Source organism: Accipiter gentilis, chromosome 32, assembly GCF_929443795.1.
Source record: "Accipiter gentilis chromosome 32, bAccGen1.1, whole genome shotgun sequence".
Lineage (NCBI taxonomy): Eukaryota > Metazoa > Chordata > Aves > Accipitriformes > Accipitridae > Astur > Astur gentilis.
Genome location: NC_064911.1, coordinates 18015247 through 18040963, shown reverse-complemented (window position 1 = coordinate 18040963; position 25717 = coordinate 18015247). Strand labels below are relative to the sequence as shown.

The 25717-nt window shown below is 44.1% G+C and overlaps 1 protein-coding gene across 4 annotated transcripts in view; it reads right to left on the bottom strand.

Annotated features, from left to right (window-relative positions):
* The window catches only part of PCYT1B (phosphate cytidylyltransferase 1B, choline), a 33711-nt gene extending 9900 nt beyond the window's left edge, over positions 1-23811 (bottom strand). For 2 of the 4 annotated variants that reach the window (XM_049835073.1, XM_049835074.1), the window contains exons 1-6: positions 23654-23811; positions 11236-11335; positions 9706-9822; positions 6347-6498; positions 5309-5387; positions 793-1001 (exon numbers count right to left, since the gene is read on the bottom strand). In XM_049835073.1, coding sequence (XP_049691030.1) covers positions 793-1001; positions 5309-5387; positions 6347-6498; positions 9706-9822; positions 11236-11335; positions 23654-23773 — 777 coding nt within the window. In that variant the 5' untranslated portion in view covers positions 23774-23811. The remainder of the gene's footprint in view (positions 1-792; positions 1002-5308; positions 5388-6346; positions 6499-9705; positions 9823-11235; positions 11336-23653) is intronic. The other 2 variants (XM_049835075.1, XM_049835076.1) reach the window with 1 other exon arrangement.
* Positions 23812-25717: the final 1906 nt, after the last annotated feature.

Sequence of the window (25717 nt, the reverse complement as noted above, 5' to 3'; positions counted from 1 at the left end):
AATGACACAACTGAGTCCTTCACAAGGGGGTGTTCCCAGCTCCAGGGAGGAAGGTGGCAAGTTCTGCTGTGAGCCAGCCCAGTCACAAGAGAGGTTTCAGTTGTGTGGGTTATCTTGAGGCCTCAAGACTTGAAATAGTGAAGGAAAACAAACTTTTGTTTCTGTTAAGTGTTTACTCGCTGGAGGATAAGGTGCAGTTCTGTACATGGAAGCTGAATAATTTGAGCCATCCTTTCAAATGGTGCTTTTGCCCTACCTATTGTGGCTTCTGAGCTCTTCACCGTCATTTCTGTACCAGCTTCCTAAAGCACTTCCTTGTCTTTAAAAAACAATTTTAGCTTTCTCTAGTAATCTCACTGCTCAGCAGTTGGGGTTTTTTGTTGTTTTTATCCTGTCGCATTGTACAGAAAGTTTGGCTATCGAAATCTTTGCTCTCTGTGCTGCCTTCTCACGATGGGAATAAAGAAAGAAATTGTGTCTTGGGTGAGTGGCTGAGAAGCCTGCGGGGGGGGGGGGGGGGCTGGCTCTTCTTAGTGTGTTGTTAAGTCACCTACAACTCAAGGAAGAAGGAGGAACAGCAGCTTTGTTACAAATGTGAAAGCATAAGATGGAAACGAAGCTGTTAATTAACAGGAGCAATTAAAACTACCCTCAGCTTTCCTGTTTCTTTTACCTTAAGTCCTTCCTAGCTATTTTAAAAGCAGCAGGAGAAAGATTTCCTTTAACCTTTACTCTACATTCAGGGTCCTAGGAGAGAGTGTTTCGGAAGCAAATGCAGGTCGGTATACTTACATTTATAAAACTAACATTCAGCTCTTTGGCGGTGTATCCTCGTTGGAGGTTGCGCCGGGCGTACACGTCGTAGTCCCGGACGATCCTTGTGATGATATCTGACGTGGAGATACCTTCGGTTCTCTGCGTTGGTACGAACATTCCTGAGCAAAGTGGGAAAAGAAAGCCCTCTGAGAAAGCACGGCAGGACCAGGCGCTGCGGCAGGTAGCTGAGGATGAACACAAAAATGCCTGACCAACGGTAAGAGACTTGCAATTCTGCCTGTCTTATTCCTAGTTCTTCTTTGATGTCCCTATGTGAACTTAGGGAAGGCACTAGGTTGCTATACCGTTCATTTTTCCTCAAGTCTTCAGAAAGGGTGTAACTTGCCCTGTTCACAGCGTCAGCCATGATGTGGAAGTTATTAGACTGGTAGGGGCTCCCGAGCCGGGAAGGCTAAACCTCGCAGTTGTGGCAATTCACTGAGCAGGTCTTTCCATGTGCGTAGCCCTTATTTAATGTGTATGAAAGAGCAGGGGGGTTGGCTTCCACTCCTGCTATTGAAAGGCCGTTTGCTGCTCTCCTGCGTGTTTCCACCCTCCCCTCCCATCCTGTGCTGCACCATCGGACGGTCTTTGCTCTGTTGAGTAAAACAGAGCAGCCTCTGGCCTTGGCCAAAGCCAGGAAGTGTCTTCAGGTAAAAGATGCATTACAATAACTGGGAAACACACTGGAGGTGCCAGTAGCTTGTAACAGGAAGGTGAAGTGTAATGGTAGCGTGAATAAAGACAGCCGTACCGTGGGGACTGAAGGTATCAGCCTCCATAGACCCCATTTCACGTTCTCCTGGCCATGTCAGTGGCTGCATCGCTACCCTCCCTGCCCCGACACATACTTCCTAAGAAAACTGACCATTTATTAAGATTGCTTGTATTTTTCCTCAACACAGCTGAGGTATAGATTGCTTTTTAATTGCTCCTCATCAAGACAGGGTCACTTGAACTGCTAATGCAAGTCACAAAGGCAATAATAGCAGAGTGCTAGCACACCTTGGTTTAGTAGATACAGGGCTACAAAAAATTACTATCAGATATACATAATTGCAACATCAAGCTGCTGATGAGAACAAGCTGCGAGATAAGACTGGAAGTGGTTTTGCAAAAAAAGTAGCGCTTTGTCTTAAAAGGGTGCTATAGCTGCTGGCAAATTAATCTTCACATGATCGCTTGAAGTAGGCAGGCATTGCTAGCTAATTTCACAGGATTAGAAAAAGATCTGGGGAAGGAATCAAGAAGCTTAGCAGCCTCTTATGACTAAATGCTATTTGATATTTTTTTCTTTCTGATCTCTAATTAATATTCTGCTAAAAAATAGATTATTTTAATCATGAGCAGAGAGGTTTCCCTGATTGTGCTTTTCAGGCTTGCAGCAGTCACTCAGAAAACTATTTTTGGAAGCAATGAAACTCACTTTGAGCCAGAAACCTTTATAGATAGGAGCTACAAGAATACACGAACAAAATCCAAACTCTACCCTTGCCAAGCCAAAAGCAGAGTTGTTTTCAAGTAGATGCACAAACCCACGAATGAGAACATTACCTTTAGTCACTGATTTTGCTTTCATATGCTTCATGTGTTAGACCGATTCATGTTTTCCAAGTTACTGTTCACAGATGTGCAAAGGTTTAGTCAGCACACCCTTACCCAGCTCAACGTTATCCCTACGCCCTCCCACCTACTGAAGGGATCAGAGAAATGGGAGCCCATGGGAATCTACACAAGGAGCTCCACAATTCCGGTCTGCTTCTCTGCTTCCCAACAACCTGATGTGGGAAAATGGGAGTACTGGAACTAAGGAAAATGCACCAATGCATCCACAGCATTGGTCCATTTAAAACAAAAACCCCTAGGAGAAAGGGGGAAATTGCTATTGTAATAACATTGGTCTGGAGCGTTTGGACTATTACAGCACTAGATCTCAAAAATAAGGTAACATTATTCCCAGTTTATATGTAACAAAATTCAACCATAAAAGATTAAAGGCACTTCTCCAGCAGTGATAGACACAGGACAGACCACAAGTCCCTGAAGCTGTAAATCCATACTCTCTTGTGCAACATTTTAATTTCTCGTCAGGACACGTGCGCACTGACCCGCGCCCAACAAGGGCAGAGAAGGATGTGCCAGGTTTGGGCACTCTCCAGCTCAGTCTGCTAACGATGCAGTGATGCTGAGGGCTGCTGTCACGTTGTCCTGTGCATTCCCCACCTTACAGAAGAAAAGCAAAATAGCTGCCTGTCCAGCACATAAGCTGGATGTCCCTTGGTGACCCGTCCTTATCAAAGGTATGTTTTTGTTCCTTTGCCTAGTGAAGTAAGCTGGTGCTGGCTCTGAAACTGTAGAACAGCAGTTCCCAAAGGAGGGTTGTGAGTCTGACACCACAGTGAGGTTTGCAAGTGGAAAAAGATTAAGAACTGCTGCTATAAAAAGCTTATTCTTTCAGATCAGGTCAATACCTGGTTGTCTGCTGTCATTGTATAGCTTGAGAAGGTCAATTTGCGTGACAAATTACCATCAGGTAGATTTGTTCTGGAATTTTTTTAAGCCTCCAATAAGCATGTTTATGTAGACCAGGAAGAGGATGGATTCACCAGGCTTCAAAGCAGCACCACCAGGGAGCAGGAGAAGAGAGGTGTGATCAGTTCCTCCTCCTGCATTGTTCACTACGTTAGGATAGCCACCGCTAGCAAACAGCGGCTTAACATTATCTCCTCAGATTTAATTCAGCTTTCTTCAACTGAAGAGATACAAACTCCTGATGACTTCAGCATGTTTGCGTTCAATGTAATATGGTAGTCAACCTAATTGCTAAATAGTCATGGCAAATTAATTACTCTGATGCCGACTTATACCCTCTGCCAGTGTAGTGAAAAGAACCCTTGGTGCAAATCAGAAGTGGATCCTAATGACTCCTGAAGGCTGCCTGTGCTTGCCCGTGTTCAGGACTGGGCTGAGTCAAGGAGTCCTCAGTTCACGGTTATCAACAAACAACTGAAGCTGGCTGGGCTGCTGTGGGAACTAAATTCATTTTCATCCCTTCAAAGCTCTTAGTCAAGCACCCGAAAATTATTTTAAGGACCCAGATAGGACTCTTTCATGACAGATCTGAATGGTTTCCTGGGGGTTATGGCAGGAATTCAGCCAAGGACATCTGTTGTGGTTTTACAAAGTTAATCTTTCTGCTGAAGTCAGCAGTATCTACCATTAGGATGTGTACTGGGTTTGCGTGGCAAGGTTTTGGTAGTGGGGGAGCTATGGGGGTGGCTTCTGTGAAAAGCTGCTAGAAGCTTCCCCCATGTCCAACAAAGCCAATGCCAGCCGGCTCCAAGACAGACCTGCTGCTTTCTGGCCAAGGCCGAGCCCATCAGCAATGGTGGTAGCATCTCTGGGAGAACACATTTAAGGAGAGGGAAAAGTTGCTGCACAACAGAAAACTGAAGCTGGAGAGAGGAGTGAGAACATGTAAGAGAAAACAACCCTGTAGACCCCAAGCTGGGTGAAGAAGGAAGGTAGGAGATGCTCCAGGTGCCGGAGCAGAGATTCCCCTGCAGCCCGTGGGAAAGACCCTGGTGAGGCAGGCTGTCCCTCCGCAGCCCAGGGTGGTCCACGGTGGAGCAGACCTCCACCTGCAGCCCAGGGAGGACCCCACATCAGAGCAGGGGGGTGCCCAAAGGAGGCTGGGACCCTGTGGGAAGCCTGCACTGGAGCAGGGTCCTGGCAGGACTTGTGGCCCTGTTGGTAGAGGAGCCCACACTGGAGCAGGTTTTCTGGCAGGACTTGTGACCCCATGGGGCACCCATGCTGGAGCAGTCTGTGCCTGAAGGACTGCAGCCCGGGGAAGGGACCCACGCTGGAGCAGTTTGTGAAGAACTGCAGCCCATGGGAGGGACCCACATTGGAGAAGTTCATGGAGGACTGTCTCCCGTGGGAGGGACCCCACGCTGGAGCAAGGGAAGAGTGAGGAGTCCTGTCCCTGAGGAGGAAGAATTGGCAGAGACAAGGTGTGATGAACTGACCCCAACCCCCATTCCCCATCCCCCTGCGCCGCTGGGGGGAGGAGGTAGAGAAAATTCAAATTGGAGTTGAGGCCTGGAAGAAGGGAGGGGTGAGGGAAAGGTGTTTTTAAGAGTTCGGTTTTATTTCTCATCCTACTCTGATTTGGTAGGGAAATTATTTTCATTTATTACCAAAGTCAAGTCTGTTTTGCCCATGATGGTAATTGGTGAATGATCTCTCCCTGTCCTTATCTTGACCCACAAGCCTTTCATTCTACTTTCTCTCCCCAGTCCAGCTGAGGAGGGGAGTGATATCGCAGCTTTGGTGGGCTCCTGGTGTCCAGCCAGGGTCAACCCACCACAGGGTGTAAGACAATATGATATTACCTCTACTGCTTCTCTCCCAGCAGCTGTGGTCAAAAGGCAGGAAAAGAATTTGAGCTGAGGCTGAAAAGGTGCTAAAAAGGGAAAGCTGCCCTTACCTGCCTCCTTTATGTGTTTGTATACATCATCCGAGCCAGCGGAGGAGTACGGGATGTCATCGTGGGCTACAAAGTCAATCTGCCAGTGAACAGAAGAAGAATCACATGCCACCTCACTGAATTTTGGTTCAGTGGGGGGTCATTGTGGAGGATCATCTCTTTTCTCGACTTCAGCTGAATTGCTTTTGACATTCTCATCCTAAAGCCATCACCTAGAATATTGCACTAGATTTAGGCCTACAACTGCTATGTTGCAAGATCGATTACGAAAGAACAGAAAGCTTCTCTCCAGAAACACTGCCATTAACACATCACTCTGGCTGGCTCTGTGTGATATTCTGCAGAAAACGCAAGACACCTGTTCCTGCTTTTATTGCTACTGGAAGAGCCAAGTCAAGTGGCAAAGCCTTGGCTTTCAAAACCATGGAGGCAAGATTACTGATTCTGCCTCCTTGGGGCTGTGCACATATATATATATATATATATATACACACACATGCATACTTAGTACTGTCAAGCTCTCCTTTCATCACCCAGTGATGTGGACACTAAAATACATCCTAGTTAATTATGCTTTTGTCAAGATTCATATAGATTGCAAGTCAACAGCATGTAAGAAATTCTGTCCTGCCTTTTAGAGGACGCATGACATTTTTATGTATTTCTGGCCAATTATTGCACCTGTTGATGTTAATAAGAAACATGCCTTTAATTCAGGACTTTAGTCACTATGTGATAACTTTCCTGGTTCATGATCTCCTTTCCTGAAAGTTAATTTGTGAAGAATTCTTCAGTGTTATTTTGCTATTCAAAAATCCCCCTACAGAAATCATCCCAGCATATTGAGGAAAAAAAGGCAAGACAAATACAACATTCTCTGACAAAGATGGAGGCAAGCAATACCACATACCTAATTTCAGTGGCTGGAATTAACTGAATTAAGTAATTTGCTCCAGCTAATAGAATTTCACAGACTTGCTGTTTATTCTCAATTGTCAGTCTACAAAGGGGAAGGGAGGGATAAGGGAAGAAATGTACCTTATGTTTTTCAAGGAACTCGGGTGTCAGTGTCCAGGGTGCATCTCTGATGACCTCATCCACATAACGACAGTGTCTGAGGGCTTCATATCGCTCAGTTTCATTCATCACAGTGAAGCCTTTGAATTTATGAGTTAAATCATCACTGCAAACTAAAATATGGAAGTATCAACAAAATGGCTCCACAATTAGTAGCATTAGTATGACCAGCAGTTGATTATTTCCTGATAATTCCATTAAGCACTTATTTACTAGCTAATTGTGGGGTGCTTCAGGGCATCTTAGAGTTCTGCTCAGGGTTGGCCAGTATAACCGTAGACTTCTGAGAGATCCTTCCCTTTCTGAAGCTGCAGCCAGAGCCCAAGTGAGATATTGTAGGACATCTCGGGTTGTACGGTATGCACATGTTGAGGCAACTTAATCCCATAATAAGTGGGGATTTCACACGCTGTGAAATTTCGGGGTTGATGGCCAATGCTTTATAGACAATCAGAAAGTGCAGTGTCGACAATCACAGGGCGCTTGCAAACTTCATGTATCACAAAATGGTCAAGGTGGGAAGGAAGGCACCACTGGACATCACCTGATCCAATCCCCCTCCTCACAGCAAGCTCAACTACAGCAGGTTGCTCAGGGCCATGTCCAGTTGAATTTCCAAAGATGGAGATCCCTCAGCCTCTCTGGGCCTCCTGTTCCTGCTTTTTGGTCTTATGTAAACAAGACTTTAAATGATGAATTTGCCAACAACGCTCTCAATCACAGCAGAACAGTTTCTCACTAACTAAACACTGACGGAAAACAAGTCATGGCAGATTTTATAGGAATCTGTCTCTGAGTTTAGCTTTGAGTTTAGCAGATTTCATAGAAAGAAACATGTGCCATGTTGAAATGGGAAATTGCAGAAGGAAGCCCTGTGGAAAGGACTGGGAGAAGCCGTATGGTCTAGTGGAATGGGCAGAGTTAAAAGTCCAGAAATCCTGCATCTTTAACTCTGGATGTGCCAATACTTTGTCACATTGCTTTTAAAATGAGGGGAAGCAACACCCATGTTACCAGAGGACTATATAAGTTAGGTATTATCTTTCTAGCCACGTAACATTGTGTAAAACCCTGTGACCTGTCCCCACAACTGTAACTCTGTCCAATATGATAGTTATGATAGTCATTTGACATCCCACGTGGAATAATGTGATACCCATTTACAGCTGGGTTGACAGTGGTTGTCCCTCAGCACAGGTCAAACCTGTGCTTTTGGATCTCACTTGTTAGTGACACCAGGACAAATAGTAAATGTACTTGACAAATGATAATGCAACATTATTAGTGCTGCAGGGAAGTGTGAGAGCAGGCCTACAGCTGCTGCTGCTTTCTAATTTGAAAACATCAACCTATCAGGCAAGGTGCTGGCAAAGATGCAGTCTTTTTTTTGAGATCTAAAATGGATGGTCTTGCTGTGATGATCGTTAAGGACCTTTAAAGTAGGAAAAATGTAGGAAGGCTTAGATAGCCCTGGAGTTTGTAGAAAATTCAAAGCCAGATAATAATATACATATGAATTTCAGCTAGCAAAATGGTGCTCTATCCTATTATGTCATTTTTGATGCCTGCTGACAAGAAATTTAATGGAGATCAAAGCATTTTCAGTAGAAAGATCCCTTTTGAGAGTGTAGTTATATTTTTTTTACAGTCTTTATGTCATCTTAAAGCTACCCTCTCCTGGAAGAAAGGGTCTACTAAAATTATTGGAAAACAGTAATTTTTGCTTGAATTCTGTAGAAAGGTTTGATTTTATTTTTTTTATTACTGTTTGTTCATGTACAGTACAGACAGAATATCTCTGTATTTCCTTTCGATTCCATCATTCTGCTTTAATGACTGATTTGGGAAGGTATAAATGTCTATTTAAAAAAAAATAATACAATCTTAGCTCCAAATAATCGTCTTCACAATGAGAAATAAAAGGGGTTGGTTGTGGTGCCCACAAAGACACATGACACCAGTGCTTTTGCAGCACAAATTGTATGTGGGTGTGGAAAGGTGCCCATTTTTTAAACATGCTAAGACACAGTGCCTTGCTGGGAAAAGGTGCTGATGAGTGCTGGCTGCTTTGTCCTTCACTCCAAATATAAGGGCAAAGTGAAGCTCTGCCATGAATTTCAAAGGAGCCCCAGAGCTCCTTTCCTGATCTGGGACACCCCCCACTCCTTTAAAAGCAAGAGCAAAACCTCCATAACTTGCTTTTTTTAAAAAAAAACAAAAAAACCTCACAGTCTTGTACCTCCACTTGCTTCTTCTGCAAGCTATCTGGCTCAGCAGGAAGACAAGAGAGTCCTAAATGTTTCCTTCGTAACAAGGGGATGTCTCCTTTCCCTCCTAGGAAGCTCCATGGGAATTGCCACAATTGATGAGTAAAACCAAAAAGTGTGTTTATAAGGAGACTTTGCTTTTCCTCCTTGTTGGGTCTTTCCCCCCCCCCCTTTCAACTGATTTGGGACAAAGAGGCAAAATAATGCATCTTAGTGTCTGAAGGCTGCATTCGCATTTGCTTTATCACCACTGCTGTAAACATTTGAGCGGCTGAATGTCACTGTGAAATGTTTATGCGAGGTATATCTCAGCCCCAAAGGGGCAGGGAAACTGGAACTGAAATGCATGTTTATGAGGCCTCACAAGAGCAGGGCTGGCACATCCAGCTAGGCAGGAAAGATCCACCCTCCGGTGACTCCTCCGGCACATACCAACTGCTGAACAGCTGTTAGCCAGCCACACAGCAAAACCCACAAGATATTCACAGCAAAAAAAACTGATAAGAAAGTAACCTGCCCGGGGATGCTTGTAAGCTGAAAACTACATTCAAATCATGACCTACATTTGGGTCTTCATTGATAACGGGCTGGGTTTAGCTTCTCTGTTGATGTTGAAGGCTGGGTCTGCACACACAGTACAAACCTGGCAGTCAGGGGCCGTGGGCTGTGCCTGGCTGGCAGAGGGAGCCAGGAGCCAGAAATAAATGAGCGGTTGATCTCATTCACTCATCTCCATCTTTGAACAATTTTGAGCGAATAACTCAAAAAGGTAAATTATTCATATGGAGCTATTCTAAGCTCAGAGTCATGCAGGCACCTGCTTTAACTAGAATGGGAATTGTGCCTGTGCTGCCGAGGGCAGAATGTGACTTTTACTTTAATTGATGCAATTGTAAGATGTAATTCAAGGCAAATCGCCTATAGAAAGCCTCCAGAGTGAAAGTCGCATTCAAAGTCATGGCGTATAAACAGCTGGGGGTGCAAGCACAGCAATAACTCTCTGATACTGAAGCACCGAAGCAAAATTCCAGTGCAATAAATAACTGATCTTACCTCCTACTAGTAAGTAGCTGTTTGGGAATAAAGTTTTGGCTTGCATAAGAGCTCTAGCATGGCCAGAGTGGAAGAGGTCAAATATCCCATCTGCATACACTCTGACAGGTCTGTCAACTGTGGAGAAAGAAACACAACAGTGGTTTTTCAGACCCAAAACAAGTTGCACTTAATTCTACTGGACAGGTTTTTGTTCCCAGATCAGATGGTTGTGGCGATTTACCCCAGTTCTGATGTTCAAAAGCACCATGGGTTAACTTGCAGTGTTTTATCCTGTTTGTTACTTGTCCTTCTCTGTACTCTCTGTTGTTTTCTCTCAGACTTAGCCTATTTGTTATCATCCATCATCCCCGTATTCTAATTTAGCAAAAATGTCATCTCCCTGCCTCATTCGGAGTTCCACCATATGTCTTGTTCTTTTCTCTCTGCATTACTAGTCAGTTCTGCCTTCTGGATTTTTTGGGGTTTTTTCCCTTATTTTTTCCCATCATCTCCCTTTTCCTCCCCTCTTTTCTGTGACTTTGTTTTCCATAGCTTACCACTGTAAAAATGTATTGTTACCTCTTCCACATAAACTTTTCATTTCCCTTTTTTCATACTTCCTCCAAACTCTTCTCTCTAACAAGCCTAGCATTTCTTTTTCTCACCATACTCCTGCTACCACCCTTGTAAATCTTGCTTTCTGTACGACATCTGCAGCAGCAGCCTCTGGATAGAAAAACGACTTGCTTTACCAAATTACATGCCTGACAGCCGTGCCACCTCGGAGCAAAAGGACAGCGGAGATGAGCGCAACAGAGCTCCAACCTCCATGGACTGTGCTTCAGGGCTACAGAGAGATGTCTCTGCTGTCAGGATATCCAAGGCTCCATGGGAAAACATTGTTCCTTGCAGAGCCGACTGGAAAGCTGCAGCTTACCCCTATACAGTGTACGTACTTCAAAAGCTTATTTTAAATTAGTAAAATAAGTAAACAAAGGCTTTTTAAAAATATTCTCTTGGAATCTAGGGGGGCTGAAGTATGTCCTTCAGACTTTATGTGAAATCATCCTGTTTCCTCAGCCCAATTACAAATGTCCAGATAAAGAAATTGGACATGGTTTGTTTGCAAAGGGCAAATGGCCTTTAAGGCTGCTTAAGGTCTGATGTGATCAACAAGACCGTCAGTGAAAGGAGAGTTTTCCAGCATACAGAGGCAGTACAGAAAGAGAATCCAGGAGGTAGCCACTACACAACACAATTTTCAGGCTGGCTGGAGTAGGCTGGCAAGGCTGCCTTCAGACCAACATGCAGACATCCACGAAAACGTCAAACTCTTAACTTGAAATGTTTTCTTTTGTTGTTTCTCTAACAGAAGATAACGGTCCTGTAGTTGCTGGTTTCTTCCCCATTACCCAATAGCACCAGATACCAGGCTGACCCTTCTGGTTCCAAGTGGAAGGCACAAGTGAGCATTGACAGATGTTTGCAAGGGAGAGCCTGTGCTTTGGGAGCACCCATGGTCCTGCTGATGCAGGTCTCTACACATACCTGGTGTTCCCAGGCGGGCTTGTGCAATGGTTAGCTTCTCATGGGGGGCTTGGCACTGACAGCTTGTTTCGTCTGCAAATGGAGCAGGTGCCGTCAGAGTCTGGAAGGAGGAAAAAACACAAAGGAAGTCAATTTTTTTTCCATCAAGGAGTTAAAAAAGAACCATTTAACTGTGGCAGGATGTTGTAACCAGGCCTAATGCTGGTTTGTTATCTGGGGATTTTTGCTTTTTGGTCACCCCTGAGCACACACAATTCGCACAAGGTAAAATGACGGGGAAAATAAAGCTTTCCAAACACATCATGCAACCTAATTCTTTGTCTCTGTTGAGAAGCTTAAGCATTTTTGAGGTGGGTGCAGCTACGTAATTTTTCTGTTTGCAGAACAAAGTCGGGTTTGATGTCCCAAGCAGCTTAATCCTTGGTTTGGTCTCAACGATGCCAAAGGTCCAAGATGCAAAATGTATTCTGCTGCCTGCATGTAATAGCTGGAAAAACTAATTGGGATTCAGAACGCTGCAAATAAGCCACCTCTTGACAAGCACCAGTTTCTTCCACTGACATCAGTACAGGTAACTGGGACTACAGGTTGTTTTGTTGTGGTTTTAATCAGAATCTTGTATAATTTTGAGGAGCCATTCAAAATAAAGGCAAGAATGCAACCAGAAGTCCCACCTAACTAGAGCTAACTGAGCTGCAGCTCCTTTCTCCGGTCTGACACATACTGTAATAGCACTAAAATGCTCTAACTGTGATCTGAGCACCACAAGGGCACTTGCTCTGAAGAGCTTATAACCTAAAGATATAAGAGAGAGAGTGAGGACGCGTGAAGAATGATGTAGCATTATCTGCCAGGAAACTTGATTATAGAAATTGTATTTTCTGCCTGTGCCTATGTAGGAAGATATCAGTGATCAGAACTGCAGAAATTTATTATCTGCCATATGGCCTGATATGAAAAAACGCACTTCTACTGCTCTTGGCTTGAAATCTTTACGAAATCATAGCTGAGTTTTGGTTTGCTTCGTTTCTGTGAGATGTGGTCGTTGAGACAAGCCAAAGGAAATCTGTCACTTTGCCTCCACCATGATTTAGCTGGGACCTCGTGGCCTTGCAGCTGTGGCTTGGTTGGGTTTTGACAGTGACCACTTGCGCGATGTACAGTTGTCATACCCGTTTGAGCACCCATGGGTGATCGTAACAGAATCTCTCTTCTCCTTTACACTTTTTTCAGCTTTCAGATGCTGAATGCTTAATCACTGCGCATTTATTTTCTTTAGCATCCCTGAGACACTTTAAGACATGTCATGCCTAATTGCTCCTGACCTCTGGGCTCACTGGCTTGTTGCCTGGGAAGCTCAGAGGACAGTAGTAAAAGAGCAACAAAGATTTAAAGATTCATATCCAGCTCTTTCTGCTGATTTACTATTCATTTTGTTTACTGAAAGCACTAAAATTTTATGTAGATTTCTTTTTTTTCCTTCCTTTTTTCATAATCTCAAATGTTGCAGGAAATCATCATCATGAGTATCTTAGTGATGAAAATCACGTTATCTTTGCACAGACAAAGTTAAAAATGGAGAAACTATGACCAAGTCGCAAGTTTCTGCCTGGGTTTCGTAGACGGTAACTGTTCATCGGGCCACCCACGCCGCACAGTGTAGAACATTACACATAATCATACCATGCCAGCTCCTTCCTTTATTTTCTAAATACTGTCTTTTTGCTTCTGGCTTTGTGATTGCTGTGTGCTAACCTGTCTTTTTATCTCCAAGCAAGGTCAAGTTACACGGCAGCCCATACGGCCTGGTTCCCACTGGGATAAAGAGGAAGGCAGAAATGTTAAAACAATAATGGCTATGGTCTGAGGCCTGCAACTGGTAATCAGATCCTAGCTTGGCAGAGGCTGTTTCCTTGGAGATTACTTGAAAATAGGTCTGGTTTGCAGGAAGATATCTTCCCCCCCCCCCCCCCCGGCAAGCACAGTGGTGCTTTTTATCCATGTAAACGCCTTTGCAATGCCAAGATTTTTCTTTCGGTCTCTGCTCAATGGAGAACAACCTCTATTAGCTTCCCATCAGTCCAGCTTTTGCAAATGCTCATCATTAAAGCTCACCTTATGGCTAAGGGCTAAGAACCAGACCTGTCAATATTCCCATTACTCTGTGACCTCTCAGTCACTGGGTATGCAAATACATTAAATACAATAGATTAAAATCAGCAATATTCTATCAAAGCCACATAGAGAAATGCATCAATACCATGTGCTGACAGATCAAGGGAAATACAGCAATAGCTTCGCAATGAGTATTCAATACTATTTTGTCTGGCCTAGAAAAAATGTAGCTGAGCTTAACAAAAACATCTTATAAGATGAGACCATTTGGTTTGCATAGAGCATAAGATAAAATATTTCAAGAAATTATTAAAAACCAGAAATAATATATCAAACCTCTTTCAGTTTGTATATAATTACTGGTATTCTTTCCAGTTTCTTGTCAGTAATAACTAGAATTGGGAAAAGACGGCAAGTAATTTATATAGGAGCTTTTTCATTTTGGTTAATCTGTTAAAGTACTTTTAGAAGTTTGCTCTAGTTTTGCCAGTAATCAGATGGTTAGACAAAGACTTATGGAAATGTATGTCTGTCTTTCTCTGACAGATTTTTCTCTTCATCTGTGCCTTCATCATTTTCTAGGCATTTACATTTTGCGATTAGTCAAGCAAGTCAAATTAGCCTTGTATTTTGGACCAAGGTAAGCTTTTGAGATCTGCATCATCCTGTAGCAGGGTGCTCTATAGCCTGTGTGAGTTTGGTGATGAATTACCTCATTTTGTTTGTTCAGCACCTGCCTCCTCCTCGTATTATTTGATATTCTTGTACTGGAAGCTTCAGTAAATTTATCTGTAGTCACCTCTTCCCTGCCTCTCTCTCTTTTCTCCCCTCAGTCATGTTTTCCAGGCTGAAGAGCTTTACCTCATTTATTTGTTCCTTGTATGGAAGCTGGTCCACAACTTTTGATTATTTTTGTTGCCCTTCTCTGTTAACCACCAGGTGGTTTACACAGTGTTTGAACTGATAACTCTTGCAGTTTCTAGAGCTTTAATAGATAGGAATAGAAAATTATTTACATGGTGCTCACACTTTGTGGTTACCTTTGATGACATAAGCACCTTACACCTCGTGTCAGCAGGGAGACCTTACTTTCGTTTAAGCAGTCCAAATGCCACATCGTTACTGTGTTATTAATACATGGTGTCTAAAGAAAGCCTATTACATGCCATAAATGGAGAAGTCATTGTAATATTAGGACTCGTTAGTGCTATTTACTTCAGAAGACGTTAAAAAGCTCTTGCAATGCAAGTCCTGTTTCCTGGGAATGAAGACACTGCATTCAATTATAATTAAATTCACTTCCTAAAAATGAACGTATGCGAAAACATCATAATCCAATAACCCTTGCATATCAGAAGCCATTCATTCTATGACAAGTTTAAATAGTGTCTTACTTGCATTCTCACAAATTTGCAGAATAACTCAATGATGCTCAATAAACTTTGGGACATTAAGAGATGAAAGGTAGGTAAAGAGGGCTTCCTGGCAAATGCCTCACAGCTCCATTTGCACCCAGTAACATCTTTGCAGCCCCCAACTATATTTAACAAGATAGTAGCCCAGAGAGGAGAGTACAGGGTGGTAGGCAGCCCTGAGCTGGTTCTGTGGCCGGGATACTTTATGAAAAAACCCTGCCTGACAGCTCGAAGCAGCTTATTTTCAGGTGTATCTTGATGCTGCCTTTTTACTATCTCTCTTAATAGTTTCTTAGGCTACTGTAGCCATTTAACTTAGCTGCTAGTCAGCAGATAAACATTCATAGCTTATGTTTCCAATGGATTAAAAGGAAAGTAGTCAGTGATTTGCAGAGGAACAGCACCTCCACGCCCTCTCTTTTGTTTACAGCCTGTAATAGGAAGTAATTAACTGTCTTATTGTTTGCTTGTTTTCCGTATGTTTGGTTGTTGGGTTGGTTTTTTTACACAGCAGCAAGGAACATAGAAGTATTTTTTTAAATGGGCAAATGTAGATCCATCTATGCCATAGTGCATCTGCCATTACAACTCCGCCTGCAGGGTGACTGCATGCAACATGTGCTAATGGAAGGAGCTACTCTTCTCTTTTTTTTTTTCTGTTTTTTGTTTTGATTTGCACAGCTACACTACCTCCCTTACCACATGACAGAGACAAAAATGTTGTCCTCTTGGTAGAGAGAAAAGTTGTGTTGTCATCTAAGATTTTGCCATCAACAAAGGCCTAAGAAAATTTCAGCTTGTGAACCAGTACAGCTACACAGGCAAAACTTGGTAGAGCAGGCTGGGCCCATGCTTATAAAACAATTAAGCTGGCAGGCAAATTCTGTGGGAGGTCTGATGCTGTAATCTCTTTTTATCTCAGAGGCAGTATTTAAAAGAGATAACTGATTTCACTGGAACAAATCATGTGGGTAAGATCTACTCATATGAGGAAAGATTATTTTGGGAACCTGCTCCTGATGTTGGCAAACAATAATTACAGAGCAGGAAACACTGACATCAGTTTTAAGGAACATTTAAGAGAAAAACACTATCAAAACTCTTGAGAAGGAACTAAAAATACGTGCTGAGTTTCTAAGGTATGAGTACCCTTTGCAAGTGGAAAGACCATGTTAAGGACTACCAAGGTCGCCTCTCAGAGGTTCAGGGAGTGAACATTGTGAAAAATGAAAAGCACGTTGTCTCATGTATTGCTTTTAGTAACCTTGAACCATACAGGAAAATTTATGAGCAATTAAGTTGTAATTGAACGTTACTGGTGGGTGCCTCCAGGTAAACTTTTCACAAACAGTTCCAATATTAATGCCTGTACCAGAAGAAAATCTAGCCTGTTCTTCCACAGTTCTGCTGACTCGGGGAGGTAGATGTAAACTAAAAATGGAGCAAACTAACCCAATAAGAACAATAACTTAAAAAAAATAATAATCTGTTTGCAAGCATTCCAAATTGCCTTATTCTCAGTTGCTTTTTCTGGGCTTTATCTTCAATCAAATATACTTTGCTTGTCATTAGTATTAAGTCAGTAATAATTAAGTGCAAGATGCAATTACAAACTGAAGCTATAATAGAAGAAAAGCAGCTTCCACCACCTTCTCAAGAAGCACAATGATGTATATACGTACAGATTCGTAGATTCTGAAAGTAGAACAACTATTACATAATCTAGTATAATATTTGCAAAAGGCCAAAGAATTTCGTGACAAGATTCCTGCGTGACAGCCATGACTTTTGACTGAACTGGAACACAATATTTAGAAAATAAGATCCATCTTAGAGGTAGGACAGGCCCCAAGTCAAGCAGAGCTCAAGCGAAAGAACTGCCAATGAAGCACCTCAATCTCCGTGAACACCAGCTGGAAAAGAAATGCGACCCTGGGCAGCTTACCCACCTGAGCCCGCTCCCCTGGCACAGCTGGAAGGAGTGCGCTGTGTACAAGCGACCCAGGTGGGATGCGTTGAAGGAACAAACCGTGCAGCCTGTGAGCGTAGCTGTCCTCCTGTCCTCATGGCCAAAGACACAGCCAAGCTGTCAGATGTCCCGGCACTGAGGAGGGATATGCAGTATTTCAGGATAAAGAAGTATGCGGCTCCTTCAACAGGGCACTGGTTACCAAGCAGCAGCCTGCAGACACTGTCACAAAATGAGGACGTTGCAACGGGACTGCAGAACCAAACTGGCCATGGTGCATTTGCAGTCCAAAGCTGAATGGCAGGTGCTTGCTGGCCCACGAGTAATGCTGAGGGTTAGCCATGGTCAACAGACCACAAATGTGTAACCACTGTTCTAATGCCACTCTGTCTTTTATTGATCAATCCAGAAACTGGAGATAAGGTCAGTTCGTATGTTTTGGATTTCTAATACCCGTTTCTTTTTACTTATACATTACTGTACACACTAATATATGGCTAAAAGGACCGAACTTCAGCTTTAACGTAGGCAAGGGTTAATCTACTGAAATCAACTGAGTTAGCTATTGGGTGAATTTGGCCCAGTGTTCAAACTCTCCTTGTGCTTCTACAGAAAGATACTTAATGTCTATCAATTATTTCATGTCAGATGTAGGACAGCATTCTGTATAAACCATTACTCAAAGTAGAACTATGTTGAAGAAAAAAAAAAACAACCACCAAACCCCATTTTTCCTCCTGCACACGTACTCTGCGGTTCCACAGCCGGCAGGCAGAAGCAACCTGGGAAGAACTGTTTTCCCATAGGGAGTGCACTGGCCTTCTCTACCAGATCCCCAGTTCATCCAGTGCCTTTCACAAGAGCTTTTCACCTTATGCCATCTGTCTGCGTGTGTATAGGAAAGGAAAGCAGATTACGTGGAAACAAAGGTATAAGCACATATTGGGATAGACAGTTCTGGCTGCATTGAGTCTCTGTGCACGATCCTGGGAGTGTGGTTATACACTACACATACTTCTTGCCCGTGTAGTTAGTGTTTGGCTCCTAATTCTGTATTTCTTCTGCTCCACATCCACGTATGTGTGTTTGGTTTCTTTTTACATTTTATAGATGTTACCTTATAATGTTGTTTATGTTTTTGAGGAGGAAGCAGAGAGAATCTATTTACAATGCTTTTCTACTCCTTTTTAAAGATATGATACAAACTTTCACAGTAACGACAACAGCACAGTTTAAGGAATCAGTAATATTCTCCTAATAAAAGCTGCTTCTAAAGTAGCATTGCATATATGCATTCGCAAGCAAAGAATGCAATACATAGAATGTAATGTTTTCTCCTTGTCTCTGTGTGTCGTTTGTGAATCCTGCAAAAATACTTGTAGTTCTGTATGTCTGATGAACACATATTGCAACATGCTTTTGCAGAGATTCTGGCATTCCAGAACCTATACCAATTGCATGTCCTTTGATGTGGTAAAGGGAAATCACAGCAGATTTTTGGTGTCTACAGGCAGTTTTTGTTTGGTTTTTTTTAAGTGCGGCAGAGATTGCTACATGCCCCCAAGCGCAAACCACATTTGTCATGTTTTTATGGGTTTGTGCTTTTATGCAGTAGTCAACATTTATGAAAATGAAAAATTAATCCAGAGCAAAACCCAAACTTGTAAAGAACCAAAAAGATATTTGTTCAAATAAAGTCATTTTGGGTTCCTTAAAGGTAAGGCTATTTCCATATATATTTATGCTTAGTTCCACATTGAAGTAAACAGATGGCAGACCCCTTACAGTCATAACATCATGTGAAAGAGAAACAGATGCATGGGACACTTTTTAACCACAATGAAACCCCCTAAATTCATCATTAGCTCCCCTGATTAAAATTGCATATACCTTTCAGTGATACAGGAAAGATAAAGATCTATGGAAGCTCATGGAAAGAAAATATCTGAAATAATTCTGGAGGTTGCATCAGACCCTCTCAAAACCCTGTTTGCAAATATGAAGGGAGTAAAGCATCCAGGGATGAAAATATAGGAATGCAAGGCATGCATACTTTTATTGCAGTTATTTCAAATTTTGCACTTAACGTTTCATTGCTTAACAGCAGCAACAACAAAATTGTCTAAAGGAGTCTAGTGCCCCCTTAAACCATTATACAGCCTGAGTGAAAGTACTAAAACGTTCTCCTCTACCCTTCAATAAAATAAAAAAGAAAAACAGTGTTTTCCAAATGTACTTGAATAATTTGAAAAAATGAATTATTGTACTCATGTCTTCTAAAAAATCAATGAAATAAGCAAAATAGCTAAAGCAGCTGATACCTATAATAATGTGAGAGCTATGATCTTCAGTTGTACCCGAGTGTCATTCTGCAAAGTATTGTAGATTCAGCAGCCCCAAGATATTTGATACCTAATTCCTATTGAACTGTAAAAGTCCATAGCCTCTGAATCTTAAGATGTGGCAGTAGAAGTAAATCCAGGCTTGGGAGCAGGCACTGGGATTGCCAGGGTGAACCTCCAATGGCCCTGATGCTTACAGTGCCTTGGCAGAACATGTTTTATCTGCCATATGGATAACCCTAAGTCTCCAGCTAGTCTGTCCTTGCAGTGGTGACACTAAGCAGAAAAAAACTAGTTGGGTACTTCCATACAAGGCCCCAATGCCATCTCCTGCACAGGCAAATGGGACCTGGCCACAGCTCAAACTGCCTGAGAACAGGCATCCGACGGCAGCACAGATGTCACGTAACCACAATCTCAGGAACAACCCTGTATTCCTGGGATCACATTGCCAAGGACAGAGCAGACACAGCAAAAGGACATATCTGCTGCTTTACATCATCTTGAAGATAGATTCACTTTAAATTCATGAAAACTGCTGCTTAATTCCTGCCTGGCCCTCTACCCACCAATGTCCCCGTAAGCATAGGCCAAACCAACCGCCTACCTGTCTACTCCCTCTCCTCCCCTGTAGTTCACCTTGGCTAATTCAGGTGGTTTTCTGCTCATCTGGTTACTTAAGGTTCCTTAAGTTGTGCCTGACTTTCCCTGTGTGTTGCAGAAGAGCCGGTATTCCTGATTCGGGCTCAAACTCACATTAGACTCAAAGCACAACAAGGTAGGTACTGCGATTGAAACGTACGTTTCATTGCCCTGCATTCCCTTAGCTAACATAACCCTAAGGACTTCAGCCAGTTTTGAAAATAAGACATTGGTACCCAGGTCCCAAGAGTACTCTCCCAGATGTTCCCACTGAGGCCTGTGTTGGATGACAGAGACGTCATCCAACGTCTTTTCCATACGAGGACAAGAAACTCTTGGCGTGTTCAAAGGAAAGGTGAGACCAAGCAGTAGGTTTTGAAATTTGTTATCTAGTAAGCTTCGATGTGTATTCGGTTTTGCTTTATCTGCAGCACTGTCCTTATAAATTGCCATTGTTTCCTTTTATGAAAGACACTGTCTGGAATTGTCTTCCTGAACAAGGTGTGTTGAAATGCCTGTTTGTTTCTTGCAGGGTGAGGATTGGTAATTCTCGAGGTGTACACCAATCCTTCAAGGAGCTGCCCACATGTGGGACCAAAGTCAAACTCTTGGCCCCAAGAGACATAAATGAACTATAAAAAAATAAGCAAATCATTTCACAAGGCTTCGTACTTACTCTTTGGTATTTTCCCCTACAGTATCTCTGCCACCCAGTTAAACTAAGAGCTTGCCTCACTTATGGCCCTTTTTAGTACAGATGCATGCAGGCACACCCTAACGCTGGGATTTCCAGGCTGAGATCCACAGCCCTGCAGTGCTCTGCAGCTTGTTGAAAGTTATCTGGGGACAACGGCCATACCTGGAATGTGCGGCACGATGTGACTGGCAGCGATGTTTATCCCATTTAAAACAATGAATGCCCCCATGACCAAACCACGGGTATCCTAGGGTTTAAATAGGAGAAGCAACGCTCACTTAAAAAAAATGGATGGGACAGTGGTAGATGAGAAAGTGGCCTAACCCAGCAGTTTGGTCCAGACAAGAAACAGATAAATGCAAAACTACACAAACCAGGGTTGGAGAAATGCTGTTTGTGGGATTTTTTTTCTTGACTACAAAACTGCTAAAATCACAGCCGTGGAACAAGCCTGCGACTCTAATTGGTTTGTTTCTCCATTGTGCATTGAGACTAAGGTACGCGTATCACTCAGGGAAAGATTTTTCCTGGCATTCAGACATGTGGAATTTGAGAACGTAAAGAAGGCAAAGATTAAGTGAGAGATGGACCAGGGGAATTGACTGAAGCACGAATTCTCATTAATGCTCTAGCTGGTTAAGAAAACCCAAAGAGTGTCTTGGGAAAAAATTAATGGCAATTTATATCACAACAGTACTAGGCACTGGAAAACATCAGGTTTCAATACACATTGAAACTTACCTGAGAACTGCCTTCAACGTCCCCTGTTTTCCTGCTCTTTGAAGGATACAGGGGTTTTCTTTAGTCCTACTGTGACACTTCCTGCCAAGCTAGCAGACTCCATAGCCTAAAATCAGAGGACCTGGTGGCAGACATCCATTAAAAATATTCGCAGTTTTAAGGCTTTAAATAAGTAATTCCTACTTTAATGAAAAGGACAACTGTTTCAGAAAAGAACTAACCCCCTTTTCATCTTCTAAAATTTGAGCCAATTCTGAAGTTATATTTCTTAACAAAAATTGCTTCCTAAAAATGAGCTTATATTAAGAACTTGGAAAGCCCAAAAGACAATTAATTTTAGAGATGCATTATAACCAATGAACAGCATTAAAAAGTCATCTGTAAATATCACAGACTTTACTTTTACAGCCACCAGTTAATATCATTTTGAGGTACCAAAGCCATCCTGAGGTCCAGGATAATAAAACGATACTAAATATTAACTGAGACACCCTCTTTCATTTACGTTAATGAAGTAAGTGACTTGGTTACTACTGGCCCACCACTGTATGTGCTGCCTTCAAAGGAGCGGGATCAGAGAAAGTACTGAAGATCTTAAAAAAGATCTGATAGGAACTTGGTATCCATGTTATTAGATCATCTGTCAAGGGGTGATTCACTTATAACTCTTCAGGACACTGGCTCTGAATTCTTCTTGCTTAAGCCATAACTTGACTATGCTTGCTTGCATCACTCCTTATGCCCTAACAAGTACGGTGTTTTGCGTTATACTTCACTAGGCAATTTTTTTTTTTTTTTTTTTTTTTTTGCCTGAAGGTAACGTAGATCTGCTGACTGACAAAATATCACTTTATAATGACACACTTTCCATAAATCTTTATTCAAGATGTCTCCATTGTCCATTATTGGTACTCGGGAAGATCTAAAACATCATAATGAATTCCTGTTTTATTCGTGTACTCTAGCTGTCACCTTAATTTCCACAGAAATTATACTGGAATGCATGATACTGTAAATACTGGCATCATGTTGTCACTTCTTTCTTTAAAATCTTTTAAAATGTCAGACTACATGGAGTAATATATTCAAACGGGTTGTTATATCTGAGCTTTTGACAGAGAAATCTTAGACAGCCTGTACGAACACACTGCAGTAACAACACATGAGCTAACTTTCCCCATTAAAACAGCTCCAAAAGCCTTCCACGAACAAATTAACAGTCTTCTTTAAAGTTGATTCTAATTATAACACTAGCAAGCAGAAAACATTAATTTAGGTCAGCTCCAACGACTGTTGCTATTTCTTGTCATATCAGAACATCTCAACTATAGTGTTGAATTTAATTACTGAAGTTGGATGTTTAAATATGTTTTCAATTAGGATTGTGACTGAATTCTGGTGTTGAGTGATCTAATTTCCAGTACTAAACTGTTGCATCCATTGTGCACTTTCACACCTTGATACTGTCTCTGCGTTTCTGTGTGCGTGCGTGTAGGTATTGTTGTTATTCTTTTTTTCTACCTCCTTGCCAATGGTGCACACCATGGCGGGGAAAGGAGTGGTTGTTCCTGATGGGAGTAGTAAGAGGTTTAAATAAGCAGCAAGGAAGCATTCCAGTTCTTTTCAATGAGCCCATCAGAAAAGGGCAGCTCTCAGAACCTTGACTGTCGGGGTATGGGGGCCTCGTAAAGTTGCCTGAGGGACCCTTCCCTCACCTTTAACCGAAGGCCACCGAAGGAGTTTATTTTTACCGCCGCTCTCCCAGCCCTCCCTCATCCAGCCCCCCAAAACCCCGCAGCTCTCCAAGCCTCCCTTCCTCCCGTATGGAACTAGAACCTCTTCCCTGGGCTATGAAGTTGAGAGAAGCCGCCTTGCCCGCTCCCGGCCGAGGGGCTGGCCTGCCGGGCCCACCGAGGAGGAGGCGGAGGAGGAGGAGGAGGAGGCGGAGGCTGCCGGCCCCGGCGGGACGCGGCTGTGGGCCGGGGCCGCGGCTCGGGGAGAGGCCGGGAGCGGCCCTCGCCCCCCCCCCCCGGTTCCGTGCCGGGCGGCCGTTCCCCGAGCCGTGCGGCTTCTCTCACCGCGGTGCGGCTTTACCGAGCCACACGCCGCCCGCTCCCTGAGCCGAAACCGCGGCTCTCTCACGCCAGCCCCTTAACCAAAGGCGGCGGACCTTGCCACATCATTGCCCCGACGCGCCCTTATTCGGCGGGTTTTGGTTTGGTTTTTTTTTTGAAGAAGAAGGGAGCAGCAGTTCTGCCCGGCTCTCACCGTCCTCCCCGAAGCCCCCAGCCGACAAGGGCGGGCGGGAGGGGTCCCGCACCCCCGCAGCAGCCTTCGCTTTACCCTCTCCCCGCGGAGTCGCCGCGCCACACAAAGGGACCCGCCGGCGGGCGGCACGGCCCTCTCCCCCCCACACCCCCCTCATCCCCTCACCGTCCCCGCAGCGCCCGGGGAAGGCTCGGGCGGGAGGTCCGAGGCGGGGCCGGACCCGACTCACCAGGCGAGGCTGCGGGCAGGTGTGCTCCAGCTCCTCCATGGCCTCCTCCGAGCGCCGCGCCTCAGAGGGGGATCTCGGGATACCTCTTTCTGACTCAGCATCGGGCGCCAGCACTGGCATGGCCGGCGGCAGCCTCGCCCGCCGCCGCCGCCGCCGCCGCCGCCCGGGCCCGCCCGGCGCGGGGCTTCGCCGTCACGCGTGGGCCCGCCCCACCGTGAGGGGAAAAGGAAGGGGGGGGGGGGTGTCTCCCCGGCACGGCCGCCGATGGTTGCCACGGCAACCGGGGTTGCCGCCCCCCCCCCCCCCGCTTCCCTCAGCGGCGCGGTGCTGAAGGGACAGCGCCAGCCCGGGGTCCCTGGGGCCGGCTCCCAGGGCGGGAAGGGGAAGGGGAAGGGGAAAGGGAAGAAAGGGGAAGGGCCGCCCGCTTCTCCTCCCTGGGGAGGGAAAAGGTGCTGGGAGCGCCGGTTGGGAGTAGGGCTGGCACGTCGTGTGGTTGGGGTGGGGGTTCTGTTAGTGACGTCAAAGGAGTTCGGAGGGGGAAGGGGGTGCGTTTCTTTCAGAAACACAGAGTCACGTCGGCTTGGGTTGAGTTGCTCGGCAATGCTTTTGCAAATTTGTGGCGCGGAAGATAATCGAGTTGCTTCTCAGCGAAAGGAACGATAATACAAAACAGGTTCGGTAAAAACGCCATTCCCTTCTGACAAGAGATGGGTAACTGGACATCGTCGTAACGGTGGCAGCTCCGTCTAAACGCGGCAACACCTTTCTGTCACAGCCAAATAGGTGACAGAGTTCCTAGGCACTTAGCGAGGAACCTGGCTAATGCCTGCCCAGGAGTCACCACTACATCTGCGGTTGCACCGGGCGGCTGCTTCACCGCAGGCAGCTACGACTGCTACGCTGCCGAAGCCGAACACCCGGCCTCCGTACTCTTCAATAGCATGAGAATTCGATCAAGGTAATATAAAGCCAACGCTCTTTAGAACGGAGATATTCCGTTGGCTATTGTTAACCTCGATAGATGCGTTACAGTGGATTCCAGCAGTACTTAGCTGTGGTGGACACTGTGAGCGTTGTTTCTTAAACATCAGACTTCATCAAGGGATGCAAACATTTAAGGCCATCCAAAGCCATGAGGAGTTACAAGAGAATTGTGCCTCGGGGTCAATCCCTAGGACTTGAGCTTAATTTCAAATGTCTTATCTTTTGCACGTCTTCAAAGGAGGCCAAGTGCAATACAAAAAAAATGTATAAGCTACGTGAAAGGGAAAGGGGTAGGTATGTGAAGAAAAGGAGATGAGAAAGAAAGTAGAAAGAAAAGAAAGAATGAGACAGCAGTTGAGAAAAAGGAAAATACATGCCGAAAGAGGTGACTGAGCAAGGAAAACAGGTAGCCAGACTAACTAAATCTCACAGCTGAATCCCTTTCACATAACTGAGTTCCTTTAGCAGTTATTCTGTGAGGACTGCTCACACATTATGGAAAGCATACTCAAGAGAAATGATTAAACCATGATTAATACAGCACTCTGCCTGAACTGTGTAGCTCATTTTCTTAGGAAAAATATTTGCAGGAGTGTTACACCATCAGAACAACATTTGGACAGCATGGCTGAGCAGTGTTAGGACTAGAGCAGCCAGAGGTAGCAGGCAGCCCTTTTATAAACCCAACCGCACAGGCCAGCTCCTCAGGGACCGGCGTGCTGAAGGAGTAGCACTGGGTGTCCGGGATCAGTGTCCAGCCCTCTCTGACCGGGAGGCGGTGTGGGAAAAGAGGTGAGAGGGAAACAGACCTTCTTGCAGCTGGATCATTGCCGATAAACTGGAAATGTAAATTCCCTTGCCTTTTATTTATTTTGACCACAAAAGGGGGAATTTCATCTTTGCTTTCATGCTGAGAGTTTGCTATTGACTTCGGCTGAATTTTAATTTGATGTTTATAGAGATAAGTTTTTCATATACATGTAGCATTAAAGAACAATGTCTCTCTTGCAGTAGTATTACCACCTATCCAAGTTGTGCCAGAATTTCAAAGTGGAAGTGGAATACTTTTCTTGCTGCTTA